This window comes from Monodon monoceros, unplaced genomic scaffold, assembly GCF_005190385.1.
Source record: "Monodon monoceros isolate NGI ecotype Baffin Bay Population unplaced genomic scaffold, NGI_Narwhal_1 Super_Scaffold_16, whole genome shotgun sequence".
Classification (NCBI taxonomy): Eukaryota; Metazoa; Chordata; class Mammalia; order Artiodactyla; family Monodontidae; genus Monodon; species Monodon monoceros.
This window is the reverse complement of record NW_021703772.1, coordinates 374,045-394,558: the sequence shown is the minus strand read 5'-3', so window position 1 is coordinate 394,558 and position 20,514 is coordinate 374,045. Positions and strand designations below refer to the sequence as shown.

At 49.7% G+C, this 20,514-nt stretch overlaps 1 protein-coding gene across 3 annotated transcripts in view; it reads right to left on the bottom strand.

Moving 5' to 3' along the window:
• Window positions 1–7,799: 7,799 nt before the first annotated feature.
• Window positions 7,800–20,514, bottom strand: part of THAP4 (THAP domain containing 4) — a 40,696-nt gene continuing 27,981 nt past the window's right edge. For 2 of the 3 annotated variants that reach the window (XM_029226133.1, XM_029226134.1), the window contains exons 4-6: window positions 19,598–19,707; window positions 18,784–18,887; window positions 7,820–8,102 (exon numbers count right to left, since the gene is read on the bottom strand). In XM_029226133.1, coding sequence (XP_029081966.1) covers window positions 7,983–8,102; window positions 18,784–18,887; window positions 19,598–19,707 — 334 coding nt within the window. In that variant the 3' untranslated portion in view covers window positions 7,820–7,982. Of the gene's footprint in view, window positions 8,103–18,783; window positions 18,888–19,597; window positions 19,708–20,514 lie in introns of all 3 variants that reach the window. The other variant, XM_029226135.1, reaches the window with a different exon arrangement.

Here is a 20,514-nt window from a genome sequence, read left to right as displayed (position 1 = left end):
CTGTCCTGCGACTGCCAGGGACCCGACAGATGGCAGGCCGGCCCGACGTGATGGAGCACAGGCACACGTCTTCCCTCACCAAGGCCAACTTGTGCTGCCCTGTGCCACACTGGGCCTGCGTGCATACACGCCTGCACGTGCTGCCACCGTGCGTGCACCAGCAGCTGCGCCCCACGTTCCTCAGTCCCCCTCCCCCGCCGCCCCCCGCCTCTGGCCTGGCAGCAGGCACACGGTGCTGGACGCGGCCTCTCTCAGCCCCGGTTCCCTTTCCGTACGACTCAGGGTGGACCAGACGGCCGCTAGGGTCTTCCCTTCCCCATCCAGCCTCCTGGGGAAGAGCCCAAAGGCGAGGTTGCCGTGCACAAGGGGGGCTGCCCCCCTTCCCCCATCGCCCACCTCCTGGCCCCACGGCCCCCCACAGGACCCCTCTCCTCAGCTTCCTCCCAGGGGGCGGCCGCCCCTGCAAGCCCATCACCTCTCCAAGCTCTGCCTGCTCTGTCTACATGGGACCCAGGGGCGCTCGCAGTGGGAAGTCTGGCAGATGACGAGAGGGAAGGAAGCGGGCGGGAGGAGAGGAAGGTCCCTTTGCCACCCTGCTTCCGTCACTAGGATGGATCCCTTGGTACGTTTCCAGCCTGGGAAAGTGATGTTACAGACGCTGAGTCAGGGAAGCCGCAGATTTAAGGTCACTCAGAGAGCCCAGGCATCTGCGTGGACATTGGGTTAGAGGCTGCAGTAGAGGAGACACCCCGTTTCCAACAACAACAGAAGATGACATTCCGGGGTATAAACGGAGTGAGAAATGCGAAACCCTATGTGAGGCAAACTCTGAAGGTACCTCAGAGACACCCTGGACTTGGAAGGACAGAAGAAATCCCATGTTCCAGAGGAAAACGATCTCATAAAGAAGACAGTTCTCTATAAGTAGCTTTGTAAATTTAACGTAATCCTTACGAAAGTATCAGGATGTTTTTCCCCCTCTGGATCTAAACAAGCTAATTATAAAGTTCATATAGGGCTTCCCTGGTGGCGCAGTGGTTGAGAGTCCGCCTGCCGATGCAGGGGACGCGGGTTCGTGCCCCGGTCCGGGAAGATCCCACATGCCGCGGGGCGGCTGGGCCCGTGAGCCATGGCTGCTGGGCCTGCACGTCCGGAGCCTGTGCTCCGCAACGGGAGAGCACAACAGTGAGAGGCCCGCGTACCGCAAAAAAAAAAAAAAAAAAAGGGTTCCTGGGGGGGGGGGGGGGGGGGGGGGGGGGGGGGGGGGGGGGGGTGAAGGGCAAAAACAGCCGGGAAAACCCTTCAAAGAAGAAAAATGAGGAGGGTCTAGGCCTCTGCCTCTGAGTCTGTTGTTGGACCACCAGGCCCCAGGCCAAATGCATGTAGACAGGCAGGCGCAGGGTCACGGGACCCCCAGAGACAGACCCCCTGTGCCTGGAGAACCAAGTCCATGATGAGGTGGGAAGAGACGGGCTTGTGAGCAAATGTGACAAACCAGTTAACACTCAGAGACCAAATCGAATGCGTATGTCACATTAGACACAAAACAAATTCCAAACGGATCCAACAGCCAAGCATGAAAAATGAAACAAGTTCTAGAAACAATGGGTGAATTTCTTCCTAACTGGGGAGTGAGCAGAGTCTTCCTCAACATGATTTAAAATCCAGGAGCAAGAAAAGACAAAATACTTTCTGGGAAAAAAACAATAACATTTAACATTTTCAAAAGTATCTGCGACTTGAGACAGGAAGCAAGGGCGGGGTGGGGGGAGAGACTGGGAGTGGCTTAATGGGTACGGGTTTCTCCTTGGGGTGACAGAAGTGTCCTGGAAGTAGACAGGGTAGATGGTTGCATGACACTGAGAATGTACTACATACCACTCAACTGTACACTTGTGGACACTGTGGAAGAGTGAAGTTCATGCTGTAACCGTGCATTTCACCTCCATGAAAGGTGGTCATTGAAAATCAGGAATACTAGGATTAATGTTTATAATTCACAAGAACTTAAAAGCTTCGAAAGTCGAGAAGAAAAAGACAAAAAAAGAGAAATGCAGGGACTTCCCTGGTGGTCCGGTGGTTAACACTCCACGCTTCTTCCACTGCAGGGGGTGTGGGTTCAATCCCTGGTTGGGGAACTAAGATCCCACATGCGGTGTGGCGCAACCAAAAAAAAGAAATGCGTGCAGGATCTCATTTCTCGCCGATCAGGTTGGCCCAGATCCAAATCTGACAACAGACTCTTGTTGGTGGAGGCAAGTCCCCTCACACAACTGCTGGGAAGCAAAATGGCACAGTCCCTGGGGGAGGGGCAACACTTGGACAAGTCATAGATGCATTTACCCTCGGACGGGCTACCTCTGGAAATCTATCCCAGAGCTACGCTGGCCAAAGTCCAAAATGCCATGTACATAAAGTTATTCATTGTGACATTATTTGATCAGCAAAAGACTGGAAACAACCCAGATGCCCAGCACCAGGGTGTCTGCTGGATAAACCATGGCAGGGCTGCCTGGTGGGGCACTCAGCAGCTGGGCTATACACCCACGTGAAACAAAATTTATCTTGTTTTACACTTTCAAAAAATAAATTATTTATTTATGTTTATTCATTTATTTTTGGCTGGGTTGGGTCTTCGTTGCTGCACGCGGGCTTTCTCTAGTTGCAGTGAGCAGGGGCTACTCTTTGTTGAGGTGTGCGGGCTTCTCATTGCGGTGGCTTCTCTTGTTGCAGAGCACGGGCTCTAGGTGCACGGGCTTCAGTAGTTGTGGCACGTGAGCTCAGTAGTTGTGGCTCGCGGGCTCTAGAGCGCAGGCTCAGTAGTTGTGGTGCACGGGCTTAGTTGCTCCACGGCATGTGGGATCTTCCCTGACCAGGGCTGGAACCCACATCCCCTGCACTGGCAGGCGGATTCTTAACCACTGCGCCACCAGGGAAGTCCCTTGTTTTACACTTTTGACAATAGGGTCACGTAGGATGTTCTGCATAAGCAAAGCTAACTTAAGAAAACAGTCAACTTTAAAAAATTAAACAAATGAGTTTCTCTATCAAGTTGGTGACACAAGCACCCAGAGCAATCAATTATTCCAACTATATTTTAACTTTACATCTTCAATGAAAAAGCTGTAAAAACAACAGCAAAAAAGGAAACTTCAGGGCTTCCCTGGTGGCGCAGTGGTTGAGAGTCCGCCTGCCGATGCGGGGGACGCGGGTTCGTGCCCCGGTCCGGGAGGATCCCGCGTGCCGCGGAGTGGCTGGGCCCGTGAGCCATGGCCGCTGAGCCTGCGCGTCCGGAGCCTGTGCTCCGCAACGGGAGAGGCCACAACAGTGAGAGGCCCGCGTACCGCAAAAAGAAAAAGGAAACTTCAATCAGTAGTCTTATTAATAACAATATTATTATTCTCAAATAATCATACGTATCCTGTAGGAGAAAGCAAATAATGATAAACAGGATTTTCATCTTAAAAGAGGTAAAATCAAAGAATTTAAGTAAAAAATTTTATAATCTTAAAATTTGAATTGGAAACCTAAGTGTGGATGCACAACTTTTCTTAAAAAATGCCTGTATCCCATGCTAAAGTAGTTGAGAGTGAAGGGTTGTGATCTCTGCAATGAGATCTCAAATAGTAAAGTGGAAATAAGTGAGAAAATAATTTATAAAGGGATTTTCCATTTCTGCCCGGGGCCTCTCAGTCCCACCCCCACTGGAGAGAAGAGAGGTTCTGAGGCAGGAAGTGGGAACAGAGGCCATCAGGGGCTTGAGGGGCTCCATCCAGCCAACTATCACATCATGTGGGCCCCTCCCGTCTGTCAAAGAAAAAGACTGGACTTGCCTAGCTCACATCGAACATACAAAAAGTACTGGGTTCATAACAGAAGCAGGAGGGGTGTGTGTGGGGGGGTTGTGGTGTGAGAAGGCTGGTCGGGCGGCCAGCACCGTTGTCCCTGGCACACCTGTTCTAAAACCCGATGATCAAAGGGGAAGAGAGAAGCGTTTCCGCTGGCCTTCTGGTGTGAACTTATTTCAGAGGCACCAAACTGAGCCTAATTGGATGGATGGAAGCTCTTCGGAGAATTCCGCCACTGAATGTAGAAGGACAGGGTTGGAAGATGGCCCTTCGGCAGCTCTGATGGGGGAGCTGGCTCAGGCAGGGGTCACCCACGGGCGGGCCGATTGACAGACGCTGAGAATTAGGAGGGCAGGCTGCACCGTCTGGGCCTGTTACGTTAGCATCAGCCACGTGAGACAGGCAGACGGCGCACAGGAAGACCCGGACAGCCCTTAGGAAGTGTGATCCAACCTCCAGACTACAGCAAACAGAGAGCTTAGAGGAACAATTCAGACACCGCGAGGAACCCAGGGGAACCCAGGATCCAGACTGGGTTCCAGTTTCCCAACAAGAAGCACGGGGGGCGGGGGGAGGAAGAGGACCAGGTGACCATGTCAGTTATTTGCTTTTCATCTCTCGGCTCTCAGCCCCACCCTTCCTGCTCCGGTCTGCGTGCTGCCCTCCTAGCCCCCTTCCAGCTGTGAGCAGGCAGCAGCCTGGGATGCAGGAGGGAGAGAGTGGGGCTTCCTTGCTGCTCCCAGCTCCTCTCAGCATCATTCCAGCAGCAGAGACAGCTCTGGTCCCATCCTCCAGGCTTCCTTGGAGCTATGGTCTGAATGTCCGTTTTCCCTCAAATTCATATGTTGAAATCCTAACCCCCAAAGTGATGGTAGGAGAAGGTGGGGCCTTTGGGAGGTGACTAGGTCATAAAGGCTCCACCCTCACGATTGGAACGAGTGCCTGCATAACACAGACTCCACAGAGCTAGCTCAGCCTTTCTGCGTGTGAGGTCACAGTGGAGACGCCGTCCATGAGCAAGTAGCCCTCGCCACCTAATCAGCCAGCAACCTGACCTTGGGCTTCCAGCCTCTAGAACCGGGACAAGTAAATTTCGGTTGTTTACAAGCCACCCAGTGGATGGTTATTTTCGTTATAGCAGCCTGAACTAAGTCAGAAAGTTGTTACCAAGAAACAACAAGTATCTAAAAACGCGGAAGTGGCTTTGGAAATTAGAGGTTGGAAGAGTTTTAAGATGAATGTTAGCAAAAGCCTCCACTGCTGTGAACGGACTGTTCAGGGCAATTCTGGTGACCCAGGAAGAAAAGAGGAGAGCTGTGGAGAAAGCCTCAGCGTTCTCAGACAACACCTAAGTAATCCTGAACGGAATGTTGGTAGATGTATGGGATGTGTTCATCTGAAACAATAAAACAGCCAGTTTTTATCAACAAAATGGGTTTACTAAGGAGCAGCAAAGATTTGTGTTTCAGGACAGGTAACCGTGGCACAAGTCCACAGGCAAGTCCAGTAGGTCAAAGGAAAGGAAATTCTTTTATAGAGGAAAAGGTAAGGTGGGAGGGGCTGTTATAAGCAAAAAAGTCCATTGGAGGAAAATGGGGATCTTAAGTGTGGTGGCTTTTCATTGGCTGAGCTGTGACAGTTTCTCATTGGCTGGGCTGTTGCCTGACGGGGAGAAAATCTTCCTTCCTCCTGAGGGTGGTAAAGGGCTTCTGGCCTAACAGGCCAGGTGGCCTCCTCCTGTCAGGATCTGTGCTGACATCCAGTGGAGCTGGTGAGCGCTCCCCCTTGTGGCCTCCCCACTCCTTTATTTTTTGTTTTTTTGTTTTTTGTTTTTGGCCGTGCTGCGTGGCTTGTGGGATCTTAGTTCCTCGACCAGGGATTGAACTCAGGCCCTTGGCAGTGAGACCTCAGAGTCCTAACCACTGGACCACCAGGGAATTCCTTCCCCACTCCAGTTCTGCGAGGTTTCCCTTTACTAATTTTCACAGGTGTAAAGGCCAGTCTGCTGAGATCTCAGATGGAAATGGAGGTCATTGGAAACTGGAGGAAAGGCAACCTTTGTTAAGATGGGACAGAGAGCTTGGCTAAACTATGTGTCCTAGTTTTGTGGAAGGTAGAACTTGTGAGCAATGAAATTGGTTATGTGCCTGGAAATTTCCAAGCAAAGTGAAAGTGTTGAAGCATGAGGGGCCTTGTTTCTCTTGAATACTTAGAGTAAAATGCAAGAAGACTTAAGGACAGAATTGTTAACCAAAAAGGAAGCAGACCTTAAAAATGTGGAAAATCCTCAGCCTACTGATATTGAAAGTAGTAAGAAAGCTTGTTGAGACAGATCATGACGCTTGGGAGGACTTGACACGGAGGTTAGTGCTCACCAGTTACGAGCTAGTTACCCACATGATGGGAGACCAGGCAGCCACCTCAACAGAAGCCTAAAGTCCAGACAACGGAAAAATGTCTTCAGAGGCATTTCAGAGATTGTGGGGGTGACCCTTCCATCCCAGGCCCAGAGGATAAGGCTCTGCTCCCCACATTCCTGGGCCACAGCAGACGTGGCTGCCCCACTGGAGGGCACAGCCGCAAACTTGGCTGGAATCGGTGTTTGGCTTCCACAAGGTACCATCTCTGCCAGCACGCAGAATGCAGACCCCTGGGGGCCTTGCTACCTTCCCTCAATTTTGAAGGATGGAGCCACCTGGAGCCTCAGGCTCATGACCCAGGCAGAGACCCACACCCCGCAAGGGGTGCAGAGCCCCCGCTAGGGCGACCCCGGGGTGGGCAGAACCTGGGGAGAGCCACAGGCACACGACTCCAACCCCTGAGAACCGTGGTGAGCGCTGCACCTGGCAAAGCTGGGGGTGGGGGGCAGGACCACCCCAGGGGGGCCCGGAGGACAGACACTGAGCCACAGAGGATCATTCCTCTTAAGCCTTAAGGTTTGGGACTTGCTCAGGACCTGTCACGCCTTCTTCTTTCCTATTTCTCCCTTTTGGAAAGGGAGTGTCCATCCATTCCTCTCCCGTCGTTGACTTTCGGAGGCCAATAACTTGTCTGGTTTCCCAGGTTCACAGCTGGAGGGACGAACTGTGCCTGAGTCTCTGCTGACCTGACGCTCTCGGCGAGCCCAGCCCAGCCACCACGTCCACCCTGCACGCAGGGGGCCGGCCGCCTTCCTCACACTCCGGCCACGCTCCTCTGAGGGCTCAGCACCAGCCCCGGTCCCTCCTCTGCGCTCCCAGGTACTGACAACCCCCCCCACCCCGGTGGTGCCTTTTGTCCCCAGGGTGTGTGACAAGGGGGTGTGTGGCTGCAGACACTGACCCCTGCTCTTGAGCGCGGCCTCCTTTCACCCCGTGTCTATGTTCCCGGTGAGGTCCCTGATACTGTGCTGTGTTCAGGAAAAGAGAAAGGCTCTGTTTTGCTTTTACACACATGCTGAAGTGTTCGAGAGAAGTGACACTGTGTGTGGAATTCGCTTTAAGATGCTCCAGCCACAAAAAGGGGGGAAGAGCAGACGGAACCATCGGTGTGGGGACATGCTGGCAGGAGCTGGAATGGGGTGAGGTCCAGGGGGTCAGTGTATGTCTGGAAACTTCCATCGTAAACAAACAAATGAAGGTAATATTATATTGCCGAGACTAAATCAAATTTACAGAATGATGATAAATTCATTACCACCCTCTCGCCTTGGGAATGCCCTTCGTCCACATGGAAATGGGGTCGTTATACTCTCAGCTCTTTAAAAGTAAAGGAAAATTCACTGCAATCCTTTTTGTCCTACCTTTCTCTTCACCTTGTTGCTGACTACTGTAGATGTATAAACATTTTCAGATCTTGCCAAAACTGCAGGAAGGAGAGGAGAAAGAGTCACCCCTTTTTAATTTTTTAGGGAAACGACTCTGAAAACAAATAGTCACCAGCAGAAGAAAGAAACGCAGGCTACGCAAGTGATAATATTCAAAATGCTTAGCCATAAAAATAAAGGCCTTTTATTTGGTTTTTCTGTGCCACTACAGGAACACGTGGCAACACCCCTGAGCCCACGGTGACCTGTGGCCACACCCACACCTGCTGTGGTGTCTGCTGAGAAGCTGAAGAGTCACCACGCAGGCCAGCCGCACCGGGGTCACGGGGTCACGGGGTCACCTTCTTGTAGGTGACATGCAGATGCTGAGTCATGGGCTGCGTAGTGGTTGCCATGGAGACCGTCTGTTCGAGTTTGCCTTCGGAATTCAGCCTGAATTTTCGGGTAATCTGAGCAGAACAAAACAAATACAAAACACCTTAATTTTACCTTCCAAAGATTCAACAACCGCTGAGGTGCCACCACAGGCCAGACACTCCCGTGGCAGCTGCAACATTTCCCCTCAGTGTCAGGGGCTTGTGAGGCAGGCAGAGTCCCCGCCAGTGGGTGACAGACACTCGGCCGGCAGCCGTGATGGGCGTCCGGACCCCTGGCCCGTGCCGTCTCCCTGCCGCTCAGCTGTTCCCAAACGTCCGGAGGTGAGCGCGGGCGTCCGCCTCGCCGTCTGCCTAGGGGCCGACTGTCCAGCGCGTCCCTCCCTACACAGCTTGAAATGATGCCAAACGTGTTCTCAGAAAACTCGGTACCAGCACTTCTGGAGCCCCCGATTCATCAGGGCCAATTACAGCAGCTGTTTCTAACAGCAACACAGACCTGCAGCACCCGAGCCCCCGATGAGAAAATGGGTTTGCCTGGAATGTCTGTGGACAGAGGGCGAAAGCCCGAGGACTGTGGAAGCCGCCTCCAGGGGTGGCTACCTGGCGCCAGAACTGGCGGGGGTGGGGGCCCACGCGTGTCAGAACCCGTGCTGGCCAGGCCCCAGCGACCGTTGGGCAGAAAAGAGAGGAAAGCCAGATTGCAGAGCCTGTTTAAAGCAACCAGGCTACAAGGCCAAGGCCTCAGGGGGAAGGGCGTGCAGGGGAGAGACCCAGCTCAGAGCAGCCGTCCCCCCAAGGCCAGTGCTGACTCTCAGAGGCCACCCAGAGGCTGGGGAGCCGGGTGGGTGCGCCCCAACCCACGGGGCTGCGCTGCACGGGCCACCCTCTGGAACCGCTGCCCGGCGTCTAGAAGGAGGGGCCGTGGAAAACCGCCCGGCTGTTGGTCAGGACCCCCTTAGGGCCGCACCCCAGGAGTAAGAGTTCCCCAGAAACAGACTGGGAAGTCCGGTTTCAGAGTAGTGCTATCTCTGTGGACAGGATCTGCCCTTCCTGGACAAACCACCAGGAGCGCAAGAAGTGCCCTTTGGTGGGAGACAACATCAAACAGGCCTCAAGTCACCCACGGTTTTCACGCGCGATGTCTAGAATTCAAGAAATTTAACAGAAGGGATGGAAACTAGAAGACCAAGGAAGGACATCTTCAAAACAATGAAAATAACTGTCCGCCTGGCATTCTGGTTGCAGTGAAAACACCCTTCAGAAGTGAAGGCAAAATAAAGACATTTTTAGACAAAAAATCCACAGAGAATTCGCCACCAGCAGGACCCCCCCGCTTCTTTACACAAAACACTAGAGGAAGTTCTTCAGGTTTTAAGGAAAATGGTGGAAGCAGAGACGCAGGAACAAAGGAAGAGCAACAGCAAGGGTACACGTATGGAAAACCGTGCGTCACCCAGATGCTGCGATGAGGGCTAACTGGCATTTATACAACCCTGTGGGGTCTAGTGTGCGTGCGTACTTACAACACGTGACAGCAGAAGCAGAGGTGGGAGGAGGACACAGAGTCAGTGTCCTACGTCCCTGCTACTCAGTGGGCTCCAGGTACCAGCCCCACCTGAGCGGCTGCTGGAAATGCAGAGTCTCAGGCTCCGCCCCAGACCCGGTGCCTCAGAATTGCTACCCTGAGCCCCAGGGACCACACCGCGTGGTGGTCTGAGCAGCCCTGTCCTAAGGTCCTTGCCACCGTCCACAGGTGTCAAAGGTCAATGCGCTGTCCTCGCCACGGTAATGGCTGAGGACAGGAGAGGGCTGCAGAGGGCAGGACGGGAGGGCATAGCCCCAGATGAGGTGGACAGACAGATAGAAAGCAGACGGGTGGCGGGCCGACATTCTCACACGGGACTTGCTTCTTCAACTCCACAGCCTTTGTTCTGGAATTTAATTGAAAAACAAACAGTCGGGGCTTCTCTGGTGGTGCAGTGGTTGAGAGTCCGCCTGCCGATGCAGGGGACACGGGTTCGTGCCCCGGTCCGGGAAGATCCCACATGCCGCGGAGTGGCTGGGCCCGTGAGCCATGGCCGCTGAGCCTGCACGTCCGGAGCCTGTGCCCCGCAACGGGAGAGGCCACAACAGTGAAAGGCCCGCGTACCGCAAAAAACAAAAAGAACAAACAGTCAAGGCTCTTACACTTGAAACCACTCTGCAGAGGAAACAAGTGCAGTGGAGAGAAACAAAGCCCGTGTTCCGCACACCACGGGCCATGCGCTCAGCTTCCACAGGACAGCGGCCGCCTGTCCTCAGAGCCCACGGCCTGCGGGGCACCTGTTGCCCCGACGCCCCACCACCGATGCAGGACACTGGCTCTCGCCCTCATGCCAGACGCCCAGCGCCACACGTGCAGGGGGAGCGCAGGCGGGGGCAAAGGAAATGCCTCCCCGGGGAACGGAAGGTGGGCCCCCCGCCCCCCGTGAACCTTTCCACGTTAAAGGGAAGACATTGCGTGTCTCTCACACGGAGCCCGCCCGACGGGCCGAGGCTGCGGTCACACCCGAAAACCAGCACCTGAGGACTACCTGGCTTCTCGCGTGGCCCTGCATCCCCCATCCCGCCTCCGCGATGCCGCAGGGGCTGCGGGCCACGCCGCGAGGACACAGCCCATTTCACCGTGTGCTGACCCGAGGGCGGCCGCTCCCTCGGCCTTCGGCTCTGCTTCTGTGTGCCGAAGTCTGTGAACATCCGGTAACAGCCACCGGGCAGCAAGACGCAGGGCAGCAAAAGGAGGGAGACAGTCACGGGAGAGACCCCATGGCGGAGACGCTGGTCCCCCACGACCTCCCCAGGTCCCAGCGAGAGGGTGTGTGAGGGCTGCCCGGCCGCCGGAGCACACACTCGGGGCTGTGTTCACCGTGGTGCCCTCAGCGACGACACTGCTACTGCAGCGTGTCCCCGTGCCCGGGAATCACATGTTAGGTTCCTCTGGGCTTGGTGGCCTCTTGGATGAAATTTCTCATGCTATTTTTCTCTTCAAATGAAAATTATTTGGCAGAATTTAAAGTTGAGGCAGGTCGTAGATGACATCGCTCAGGCTCAGAACCAGATCTCCTGCGGCGCCCACGGCCTCTGCCGACGATGATCCTGAGGTCATGCCAAGTCCACCCTCAGGATGAGAATCCACCTGAGCTGCAGACTGACCCTCGTTTAAACAAGTTTAAACAAGGTGGGGCTGGAAGCAACTGTTTGCCTTTAAACCCTCAAAGTGGAGCCTGCTGGGGCCACTGGGTAAAGCAGAAGCTGCGGGAGCCACATTCTGGAGAGAAGCCTGCATAGCTGGGGCCCAACTCCGATGGCAAAGGCAAACTCCAAGGAGCCTCTAAACACAGGGACAGAGGCCATCTTGACAACGACACGAGTTCTTACTTTAGCCAAGTGTGCTCACTTTTCCTCGACCGCACAGACCAAAGAGAAATATTACGGTAGAGAAAAACTCAATGTGAGAACTTCTTGATGTTTTAATGATTTCTTGTTCCTGTTATGTCTTGTCCAGTAGGGAAAAGGTGGAGAAGGAAAGGCCAGGAGAGAGAGTTAGATGGATTTGACTTTGTTTTAGGTCCTAAAATAAAAAAACCAAGAAGCCACCCCATACAACATTTGAGGCATCAAGGAGGGGGCTGAGTCACGAAGAAAGGGGCTGAGTTTGATAAACAAGGACATCAGGACACTGTTGGAGAACTACAGACAGTGCAGGCCTCACGTTTCTCTCACTGACTTGCAAGAGGGAGGGGATGTATGTACATGTACAGCTGATTCACTTCACTGTACAGCAGAAACTAACACAACATGGTAAAGCAACTCTACTCCAATTTAAAAAAAAAAGAAGAATTAGAACAGATGCAGTCTGCTTGCTGCCAATACTGGCTCCTTTCCCCTCCTTTGCACCCTGCTTTATTGAGATATAACTGACATGTAACACCGTATAGGTTTAAGTTGAAAGATGATGATTTGATACATGTGTATATGGTGAAATGTTTACCACAATAAGGTCAGTTAATACATCCATCACCTCACAGTTACATCTTTTTCCTCTTAGCAAATTTCACTAATATAACAGAGCACTGTCAACTCTAGTGCCGCCCTGTCAACTCTAGTGCCGCGCTGTCCATCTTACACCTGGACGTTCATACCCACTGGGCAACATCTGCCCATTTCCCCCACCTGAGCCCCCCGTAACCAGCATTCTCTCTGTTTCTGTGAGTTTTCTTTCTTTTTTTTTAAATTTCACATATATTGGGTTGGCCAAAAAGTGCCTTCGGTGTTCACATAAAAATAAAAGACACATTTTTCATTTTCACCAAGAACTCTATTGAACGACGTTTTCACCCTTTTGTTCCACTACCTTCTGCCATTTTTCAGGCACCTTCATAATCCCATCTTCCCAAAACTTTTTACCTTTTTGAGCAAAGAACTGTTCCAGGGGCCTTTTACAGTCTTCAAGGGAATTGAAATTTTTTCCATTAAGAGAATTTTGTGAAGACCTAAATAAATGGAAATCCGAAGGTACAATGTCTGGTGAATACGATGGATGAATCAGAACTTCCCAGCCAAGATGTAACAGTTTTTGCCTGGTCATCAAAGAAACATGCCGTTTTGCATCATCCTGATGGAAGATTATGCGCTTTCTGTTGACTAATTGTGGACACTTTTTGTTGAGTGCTGCTTTCAGTTGATCTAATTGGCAGTAGTACTTGTTGGAATGAATCGTCTGGTTTTCCAGGAGCTCATAATAGAGGACTCCCTTCCAGTACCACCATATACACAACATCACCTTCAGACCAGCCTTTGGTGTGGTTGGTGGTGGTTTATTTCGCTTGCCCCACGATCTCTTCCATTCCACATTATTGTACAGTATCCACTTTTCATCACCTGTCACAATTTGTTTTAAAAACGGAACACTTTCATTACATTTAAGTAGAGAATCACACGTCGAAACACGGTCAAGAAGGTTTTTTTTGCTTAACTTATGTGGAACCCAAACATCAAAGTGATTTAACATAACCAAGCTGGTGCAAATGATTTTCAGCTCTTGATTTGGATATTTTGAGTATGTCGGCTATCTCCCACATGGTATAACGTTGATTGTTCTCAACTGATGTCTCAATTTGATGGCTATCAACTTCAACTGGTCTACCTGACCGTGGAGCATCGGGCAGCGAGAAATCTCCAGCATGAAACTTTGCAAATCACTTTTGACACGTTTGATCAGTCACATCACCTTCTCCATATATGGTACAAATCCTTTTTTTTGCATTTCGGTTGCATTTTTACCTTTCTTGAAATAATAAAGCATAATATGCTCAAAATGTTGCTTTTTTCTTCCATCTTCGATATTAAAATGGCTATACAAAAATTCACCAATTTTGATAAGTATTTACTTACTTATTTATTTGGCTGTGTTGGGTCTTTGTTGCTGCGCTCGGGCTTTCCTCTAGTTGCGGTGAGCAGGGGCTACTCTTCGTTGCGGTGCGTGGGCTTCTCATCGCGGTGGCTTCTCTTGTTGCAGAGCACGGGCTCTAGGCACGCAGGCTTCAGTAGTTGTGGTACGCGGGCTCAGTAGTTGTGGCTCGCGGGCTCTAGAGCGCAGGCTCAGCAGTTGTGGCGCACGGGCTTAGTTGCTCCGCGGCATGTGGATCTTCCCAGGCCAGGGCTCGAACCTGTGTCCCCTGCATTGGCAGGCGGATTCTTAACCACTGCGCCACTAGGGAAGTCACAATAAGTCTTTCTAGAAATGCACGCTGGTATGACAGCTGTCACACACAATCTAACAAAATTGTTTTGAATGAAGTTAAAGACAACTAAGTGCTAGTAGAGCCCTCTTAAGGAAAAAAATGAACGAAACTTTTGGCCAACCCAATACAAGACACTCCAGAAAGAAATTAAAGAAGACATAAATAAATGGAAACACATCCCATGTTCATGGATTGGAAGACTTAATATCATTAAGAAACAAATACTACCCAAAGAGACCTACAGAATTAACAAAATTCAAATCAAAATGCCAATGATGCGTTTTGTAGAAATAGAAAAATCCATCCTAAAATTCATATGGAATCTCAAGGGACTCTCAACAGATTTCAAAACTTACTACAGAATGACAGTGACCAAAACAGTGTGACACTGGCATAAAAACAGATATACAGACCAATGGAACAGTTCTGAGAGCCCAGAAATAAATCCTTGCATATGTTATCAAATGATTTTCAACCAGGTTGCCAAGACCATTCAATGAGGAAAGGACGGCCTTTTCAATAAATGGTGCTGGGAAAACTGGATATCCCCTCGCAAAAGAATAAAACCGTACCCTTACCTAACATTAGTACAAAAAATGAATGAACAAAAAAAACCCTCAAAATGAATCACAGCCTTGAAGGTAAGAGCTAAAACTATAAAAACTCTTAGAAGAAAACATAGGGCAAGTGTAATGACATTGGATTTGGCAATGACTTCTGGATACCAATTTACAGCCAATGAAGAAAAAGCAGACAAACTGTAATTCATGAAAATTAAAAACCTTTGTGCATCAAAAGATACTATTTACAGAGAAAAGTACAACCCACAGAATAAGAGAAATATTTGCAAATCATATATCTGATAAGGGATTCATAAACAGAATAACAGAGAACTCCTAAAATTCAACAACAGCAAAAACAAACAACCCAATTCAAAAATGGGCAAAGGATTTGAATAGACATTTTTACAAAAACGATATACGAATGGCCAAGAAGCACATGAAAAGTTGCTCAATATTGCTATCGTTTAGGGAAATGCAAATCAAAACTACAATGAGATACCACCTCACACCCATTAGGATGAGTGATATCAAAAAAACCAGGAAACAACAAATGATGAGAATGCAGAGAAACTGGAACCCCTGTGCGCTGCTGATGGGAATGTAAAATGGTGCAGGTAAAGTGGGAAGCTATGGCGGGTCCTCAAAAAATTAAAAATAAAATTAACCACGTGATCCAGCAATTCCTCTTCTGGGTATACACCCCAAAGAACTGAAAGCAGGTCTTGAAGAGGTATCTGTACACCCATGCTCACAGCAGCATCATTCACAATAGCTAAAAGGTGGAAGCAACTCAGGTATCCATTGATGGATGAATGGAAAAGCAAATGTGGGGTCATCCACACACTGGAATATTGCTGAGCCTTAAAAAGGAGGGAAATTCTGACACAGGCTACAACATGGATGAACCTTGAGGACACTGTGCTCAGTGAAGTAAGCCAGATGCAAAAAGAAAAATAACTGTATGATTCCACTGATATGAGGTACCTAAGTAGTCAAAATCGGAGAGATGGAAAGTAGAGAAGTGGCTGCCAGGGTCAGGGGAGGAGAGGACAGGGAGCTACTGCTTAGTGGGCCTGAGTTTCAGTTCTGCAAGGTGAACGTGTTCTGGAGATGATTAACAATGTGAATATATTTAAGTGTACCCTTAAAAATGGTTAAGATAATTAACTTTTATGTATCTATTTTTCCACAATAAAAAATACTGAAGAAGAAAAAAAAGTTGGGGGTGAAATAAACTCAAAAGAAATATTGCCAGACCTGTACTACAAGAAATGCCACTAACGCAAGTTCAGAATGAAGGGAAATGATACCACAGGAAACTCTATAGAAGGAGAAAAGAGCAACACAAAGAGAAACTAAGTGGGTAACTATAAGCGATTACTCCCCTGCCCCCCCCCACTGTAATTTCTTCGAAAGTCAACCGATTATGTAAAGCAAAAATCCTAGTGTGAAGGTTTATAATGTGGATACTTTTTATATGTAAAAGGTATGATGACACCAGCACAAAAGGAGGATAAATGCAATTCTACACAGCTGTAAGATTAACACACATGTGAAGTGGGAAATGTAACAGTATATCACTGATTATAAACAGACTTTGATAAATTTAGCATGCATATTGTTAGCCTTAAATCAACTATTTAAAAAAAAGGGTACAGTTAAGCTAATAGAAGAAATAAAACAGAATGCTAAAAATACTTAATTAACCCAAGAAAACATACTAAAGGAACAAAAGAGGAACAAAGCCAAGAAAGAAGTAAAGCAGACAAATCAAGATGGTGGACGTACAGCCACCCTTACAAATACTTACGTTAAACGTAAATGAACTAAATACTCCAATTAAAATAAGGAGTTTTCTGACTAGAGAAAAAAAGCAAGACTCTATAAGAAATGTACTGTAAGTATAAAGACACAATTTGAATGTGAAAAGGGTAGGAAAAAAGATATACTGTACAAATGATAGCATAAGAAAGCAGGTGCGGTTACATTAGTATCAGACAAAGCAGACTTCCAGGTATAGTATTACAAGCTATAAAGGACATTTCATAAATATAATACATATATCATCTGTATGCATCTAAATTACACAGCTTCAAGTTATGAAGCAAAGATGGAACCAAAGAAAGGAACTGAAATACCTTCAGTCATAACTGGAGATTTTAATACCGCTCAGTAATTAGATACAACCAAGAACCCCCCGCCCCCAAACACGCTAGTATACAGAAAATCTGATGACATTATCAATCAGCTTGACCTAACTGGTATTTTCAGTCCACTACAGCCAACAACTGTCAAATACTTATTCATTCTGAGTGCATATGAAACATTCACCAAGTTAGATCATATACGGGGCACAAAATAACTTTCAAACAGACCACGTTCTCTGGGTTTTATAGAACTGAATTAGAAATCATAGCAAGAAAATCCTCCAATAGTTGGAAAATAAGTAACATTCTTCTAAATAATCATGTTCAAGGAAACAAAACCATTGAAGAAATAAAATATTTTGAGCGAGGATAAAAATAATAAAAATGGGTTAAGGACTTCCCTGGTGGTGCAGTGGTTAAGAATCCGCCTGCCAATGCAGGGGACACGGGTTTAATCCCTGGTCCGGGAAGATCCCACATGCCGCAGAGCAACTAAGCCCGTGCGCCACAACTACTGAGCCTGCACTCTAGAGCCCGCGAGCCACAGCTACTGAGCCCACGTGCCGCAACTACTAAAGCCCCTGCACCTAGAGCCCGTGCTCCACAACAAGAGAACCCACCGCAAGGAGAAGTCTGCGTACCGCAACGAAGAGTAGCCCCCGCTCGCCACAACTAGAGAAAGCCCACGAGCAGCAACGAAGACCCAACGCAGCCAAAAATAAATAAAATTGTAAAAAAAAAAAAAAAAGAAAGAAAGAAAGAAAATAGTGCTGGAACAACTGGATATCTATCTAGGAAAAAATGAAAGCATCTTGACTCCTACTTCACACCATACAAAAATATAAATTCCCAAATAATAAATCTTAAAGTAAAAGGAGACACTGTAAAAATTCTTGAAGAAAATGCAGGTGAAAGTGTGTGTTAGGCAAAAAATGTTAAGACAGGGCACAAAAAGCACTAACTGTAAGAGAAAAAACTGATAACAGAACTTCATCAAAAGTAAAACATTTTGTTAAAGAAATGAAATGGTAAGTTTTAAGTTGAGAGCACAGTTTTATCAACACATCTACCTGATAAAGGACTTGTGTCCAGAATATGTAACAAACTCTTACAGCTCAAAGATAAGGCAAACAAGCTGCTGGAGAAAAAGGACAAAGGATTTGAATGCTCACGTCATGAAACAAAGAATACAACGGCAAATAAGCACGTTGCAAGGATGAGCCACATCATTAGTCACTGGGAAAATGTAATTAACACCACACTGCAATGCCACTTGGTAGCCACCAAGATGGCCTAAGTTCAAGGCCCAGCCCGGGAAAGGGTGTGGGGCAGCTGGCCCTCTGTGCGCTGCTGCAGGGCAGGGGTACAGAGCGGCATCAAGAACCGTAAAGCACTTAAGACTTCACCATGGAGTGTCCAAGGCCTCTATGGTCGACACCATAAAGAAACCAACTTTGGTTATCTACTGAAATACACCGAACAAGGTCCGAAATCCCTGCAGTGCACCCCCACGCTGCTGTGCACGGCTACCTGCGGGGTCTCTGGAGCCCATCACGTGAAAACAAAAAGGAAGAGAGACTAACGGTCTACACGTAAAAAAGGAAAGCTGTAAGAGTACAAGAAAATGGAAGAATAATTTTATCCTTTTGGAGCAGAAGACATCTCCCTGAGCCAGAGCCCAAATTCAGACGGCGTTTAGGATGAGACCCCGAGAGGCAACTAGAGAAAGATGCACAGCCTGTGGGCAGAAGACATCATGAATCAGGCTAACCTAAGCCACCGGATGGGGGTGTTGTCACAAATACAGCAGACGACAGATTAATATCCATAGAACATAAAAAATCTCCCAGAAATCAACAAGAAAATGACACCTCGCAGAAAAACAGGCAATGACTTTGAACATCAAGTATCGGAACAAGAAATACAAACCACCAGTGAGCGCGAAGAATGCCCCCTCACTCATAAGTTAACTTTAAAACACCAATGAGATACCACCTTTTATCTATCAGATTAAAAAAATCAGAAATCCTGAAAACACACCGCACTGGTCAAGGAGCAGGGAACAAGGTTCCCACCGTGCAATGCTGGTGGGGACATACTTGTTGAATAAACCCGAGGACAGCCAACCGCGCATGAGCAGGGACAGATAATCACATCACGGCCTGTGTGAGCGCGAGAAAGAAGCGGGTGATCGGAGACAGCCAGGCCTCCAGGATGGAGTGCAAAGGCAGGGGTGCCGTGCGGTCCCACCCGGGCTCACCTGCTCCACGTGGGGCTCCTTGGCGAAGGAGGTCCTGGCAATGGAGTGGGACGCGATGCACAGCTCTTGCCCGTTCACCTCGCCCTCCTCCACCTCCACGATGCCTGCAAGGGACACCGTCAGCCCACGCAGCCTGCCTGGGGCTCCCGGCTGCCCTGCACTCACCACCCTCCTCTGCAATCAAGGGCGCAACCAATCTGAGCGTCGCGGCCATCGAGGCAATAACTGCCCAGTCACCTGCGATGGCCCCCCAGGTATCAAGAGGGAGAAGACACAACTCCTCCTGCAGCTGGGGCAGGTGACCTATGGGGGTCCTTCCCACTCCCCCCAGCGATCTGACAGGAGGGACTGTCCACCTGCTGCCAGGAAGTGAGCGCGCACTTGAGCCAGTGAGCGAGGTTAAGGGTCACGTAGGTGGGTGTTGAGTAATTTCAAATTCATGAACCTGGTTAACTATTTTAGGATGAATTCCCCCTGGGGGCAAAGCAAACTTCTAGACATAGCTTTTGCTCCCTGGTCTAGGTACCCCCAGAACCCCACCTGCATGGGAAGCTGAGCGACAGCACAGATGTGAGCGCAGAGGGCCGGAGATGAAGCCGGCCTGTTCCCACAGAGCCACGCCCGCAGCCCCCCGCCTGCCGGCCCCCCACTCTCCAGCTCCCCCTGAGCCGTCCAAAGGCCCGACACTGTCCACCGTGAAACGCACCCATGGGGCCACGTCTGCGGTCACACAGAAATCGGGGGGCAGATGTCACCCCACCTGCTTGCAGCACGCAGGGCGCGTGGGTGCAAGGCAGGCCGGCAAGGGGAGTACCTGTGTTCTGGGCGCTGACGAAGGCCACCTTGTTGGTGTCGGGCTCCAGGCGGATGAAGCCACACTCCCTGTGCATGGGCTTGTGGGTGTCCGGATGGAAGGCGTTGAACCTGGACGGGTAATGTGACAGGTGAAGCCCAGGTACCCAGTGCCCACCAGAGCACATGCCAGACTTTGTGGCCCGCCCCCTCCTCACTTGGCAAGCGTCCCACCCACTGAACGTGAAGCACTACCTGGAAACACAGTCACGTGTGAAGGATGCCATGCGGAGACACGGGAGACGACAGGCGTGGGCACCCCCGCTCCCCCGTCTCTCCTCCCTACCCGTCCTCCTACCGAGGCCTTTTCAGCCCCAGCACCGCACACACTTCTCAGCCTAAGCCCTCCAGCAACGAAGTAGAGCCCACCCAGTGCCAGGCCCCCTCTTCTGAGCTACTATCTTGCTTAGGGGTCCAGTTAATTCACAGGGTGGAGAGCAGAGCAGGCGAGCAGTCAGCGTCTCATCACGCCGCCACCACTGCAGATTCACGGTGCTGAGTAAGAGCTGCACCTTGACCTGAGAGCACCGACTCACGACTTCAACACCAACGCTTACAGCCTCACCAGCACGACGTGTGGGGATCTACTGCTACCACGGATGAACTTCTGACAGGCTGGTGTTGTGGCTACGGCTCACACACCCTCTTGAGACCACAAGCCCTCACTGAGAAATACCATCTACTACATACACATAGACCACGACATTGACCAAAATACGTATTTTCTACTCTCATTTTTCTTTAACGTTAGTCGCAAAACTGAGTGACCAGCATTAAAAGAAAATTAATTAATGCTAGTCATAAATGTCTCTAATGGGTTACAGCTCATAGTTTAAAAACACTGCTTTCTATTAGGGGTTATTCTGCATGACCCAGAAT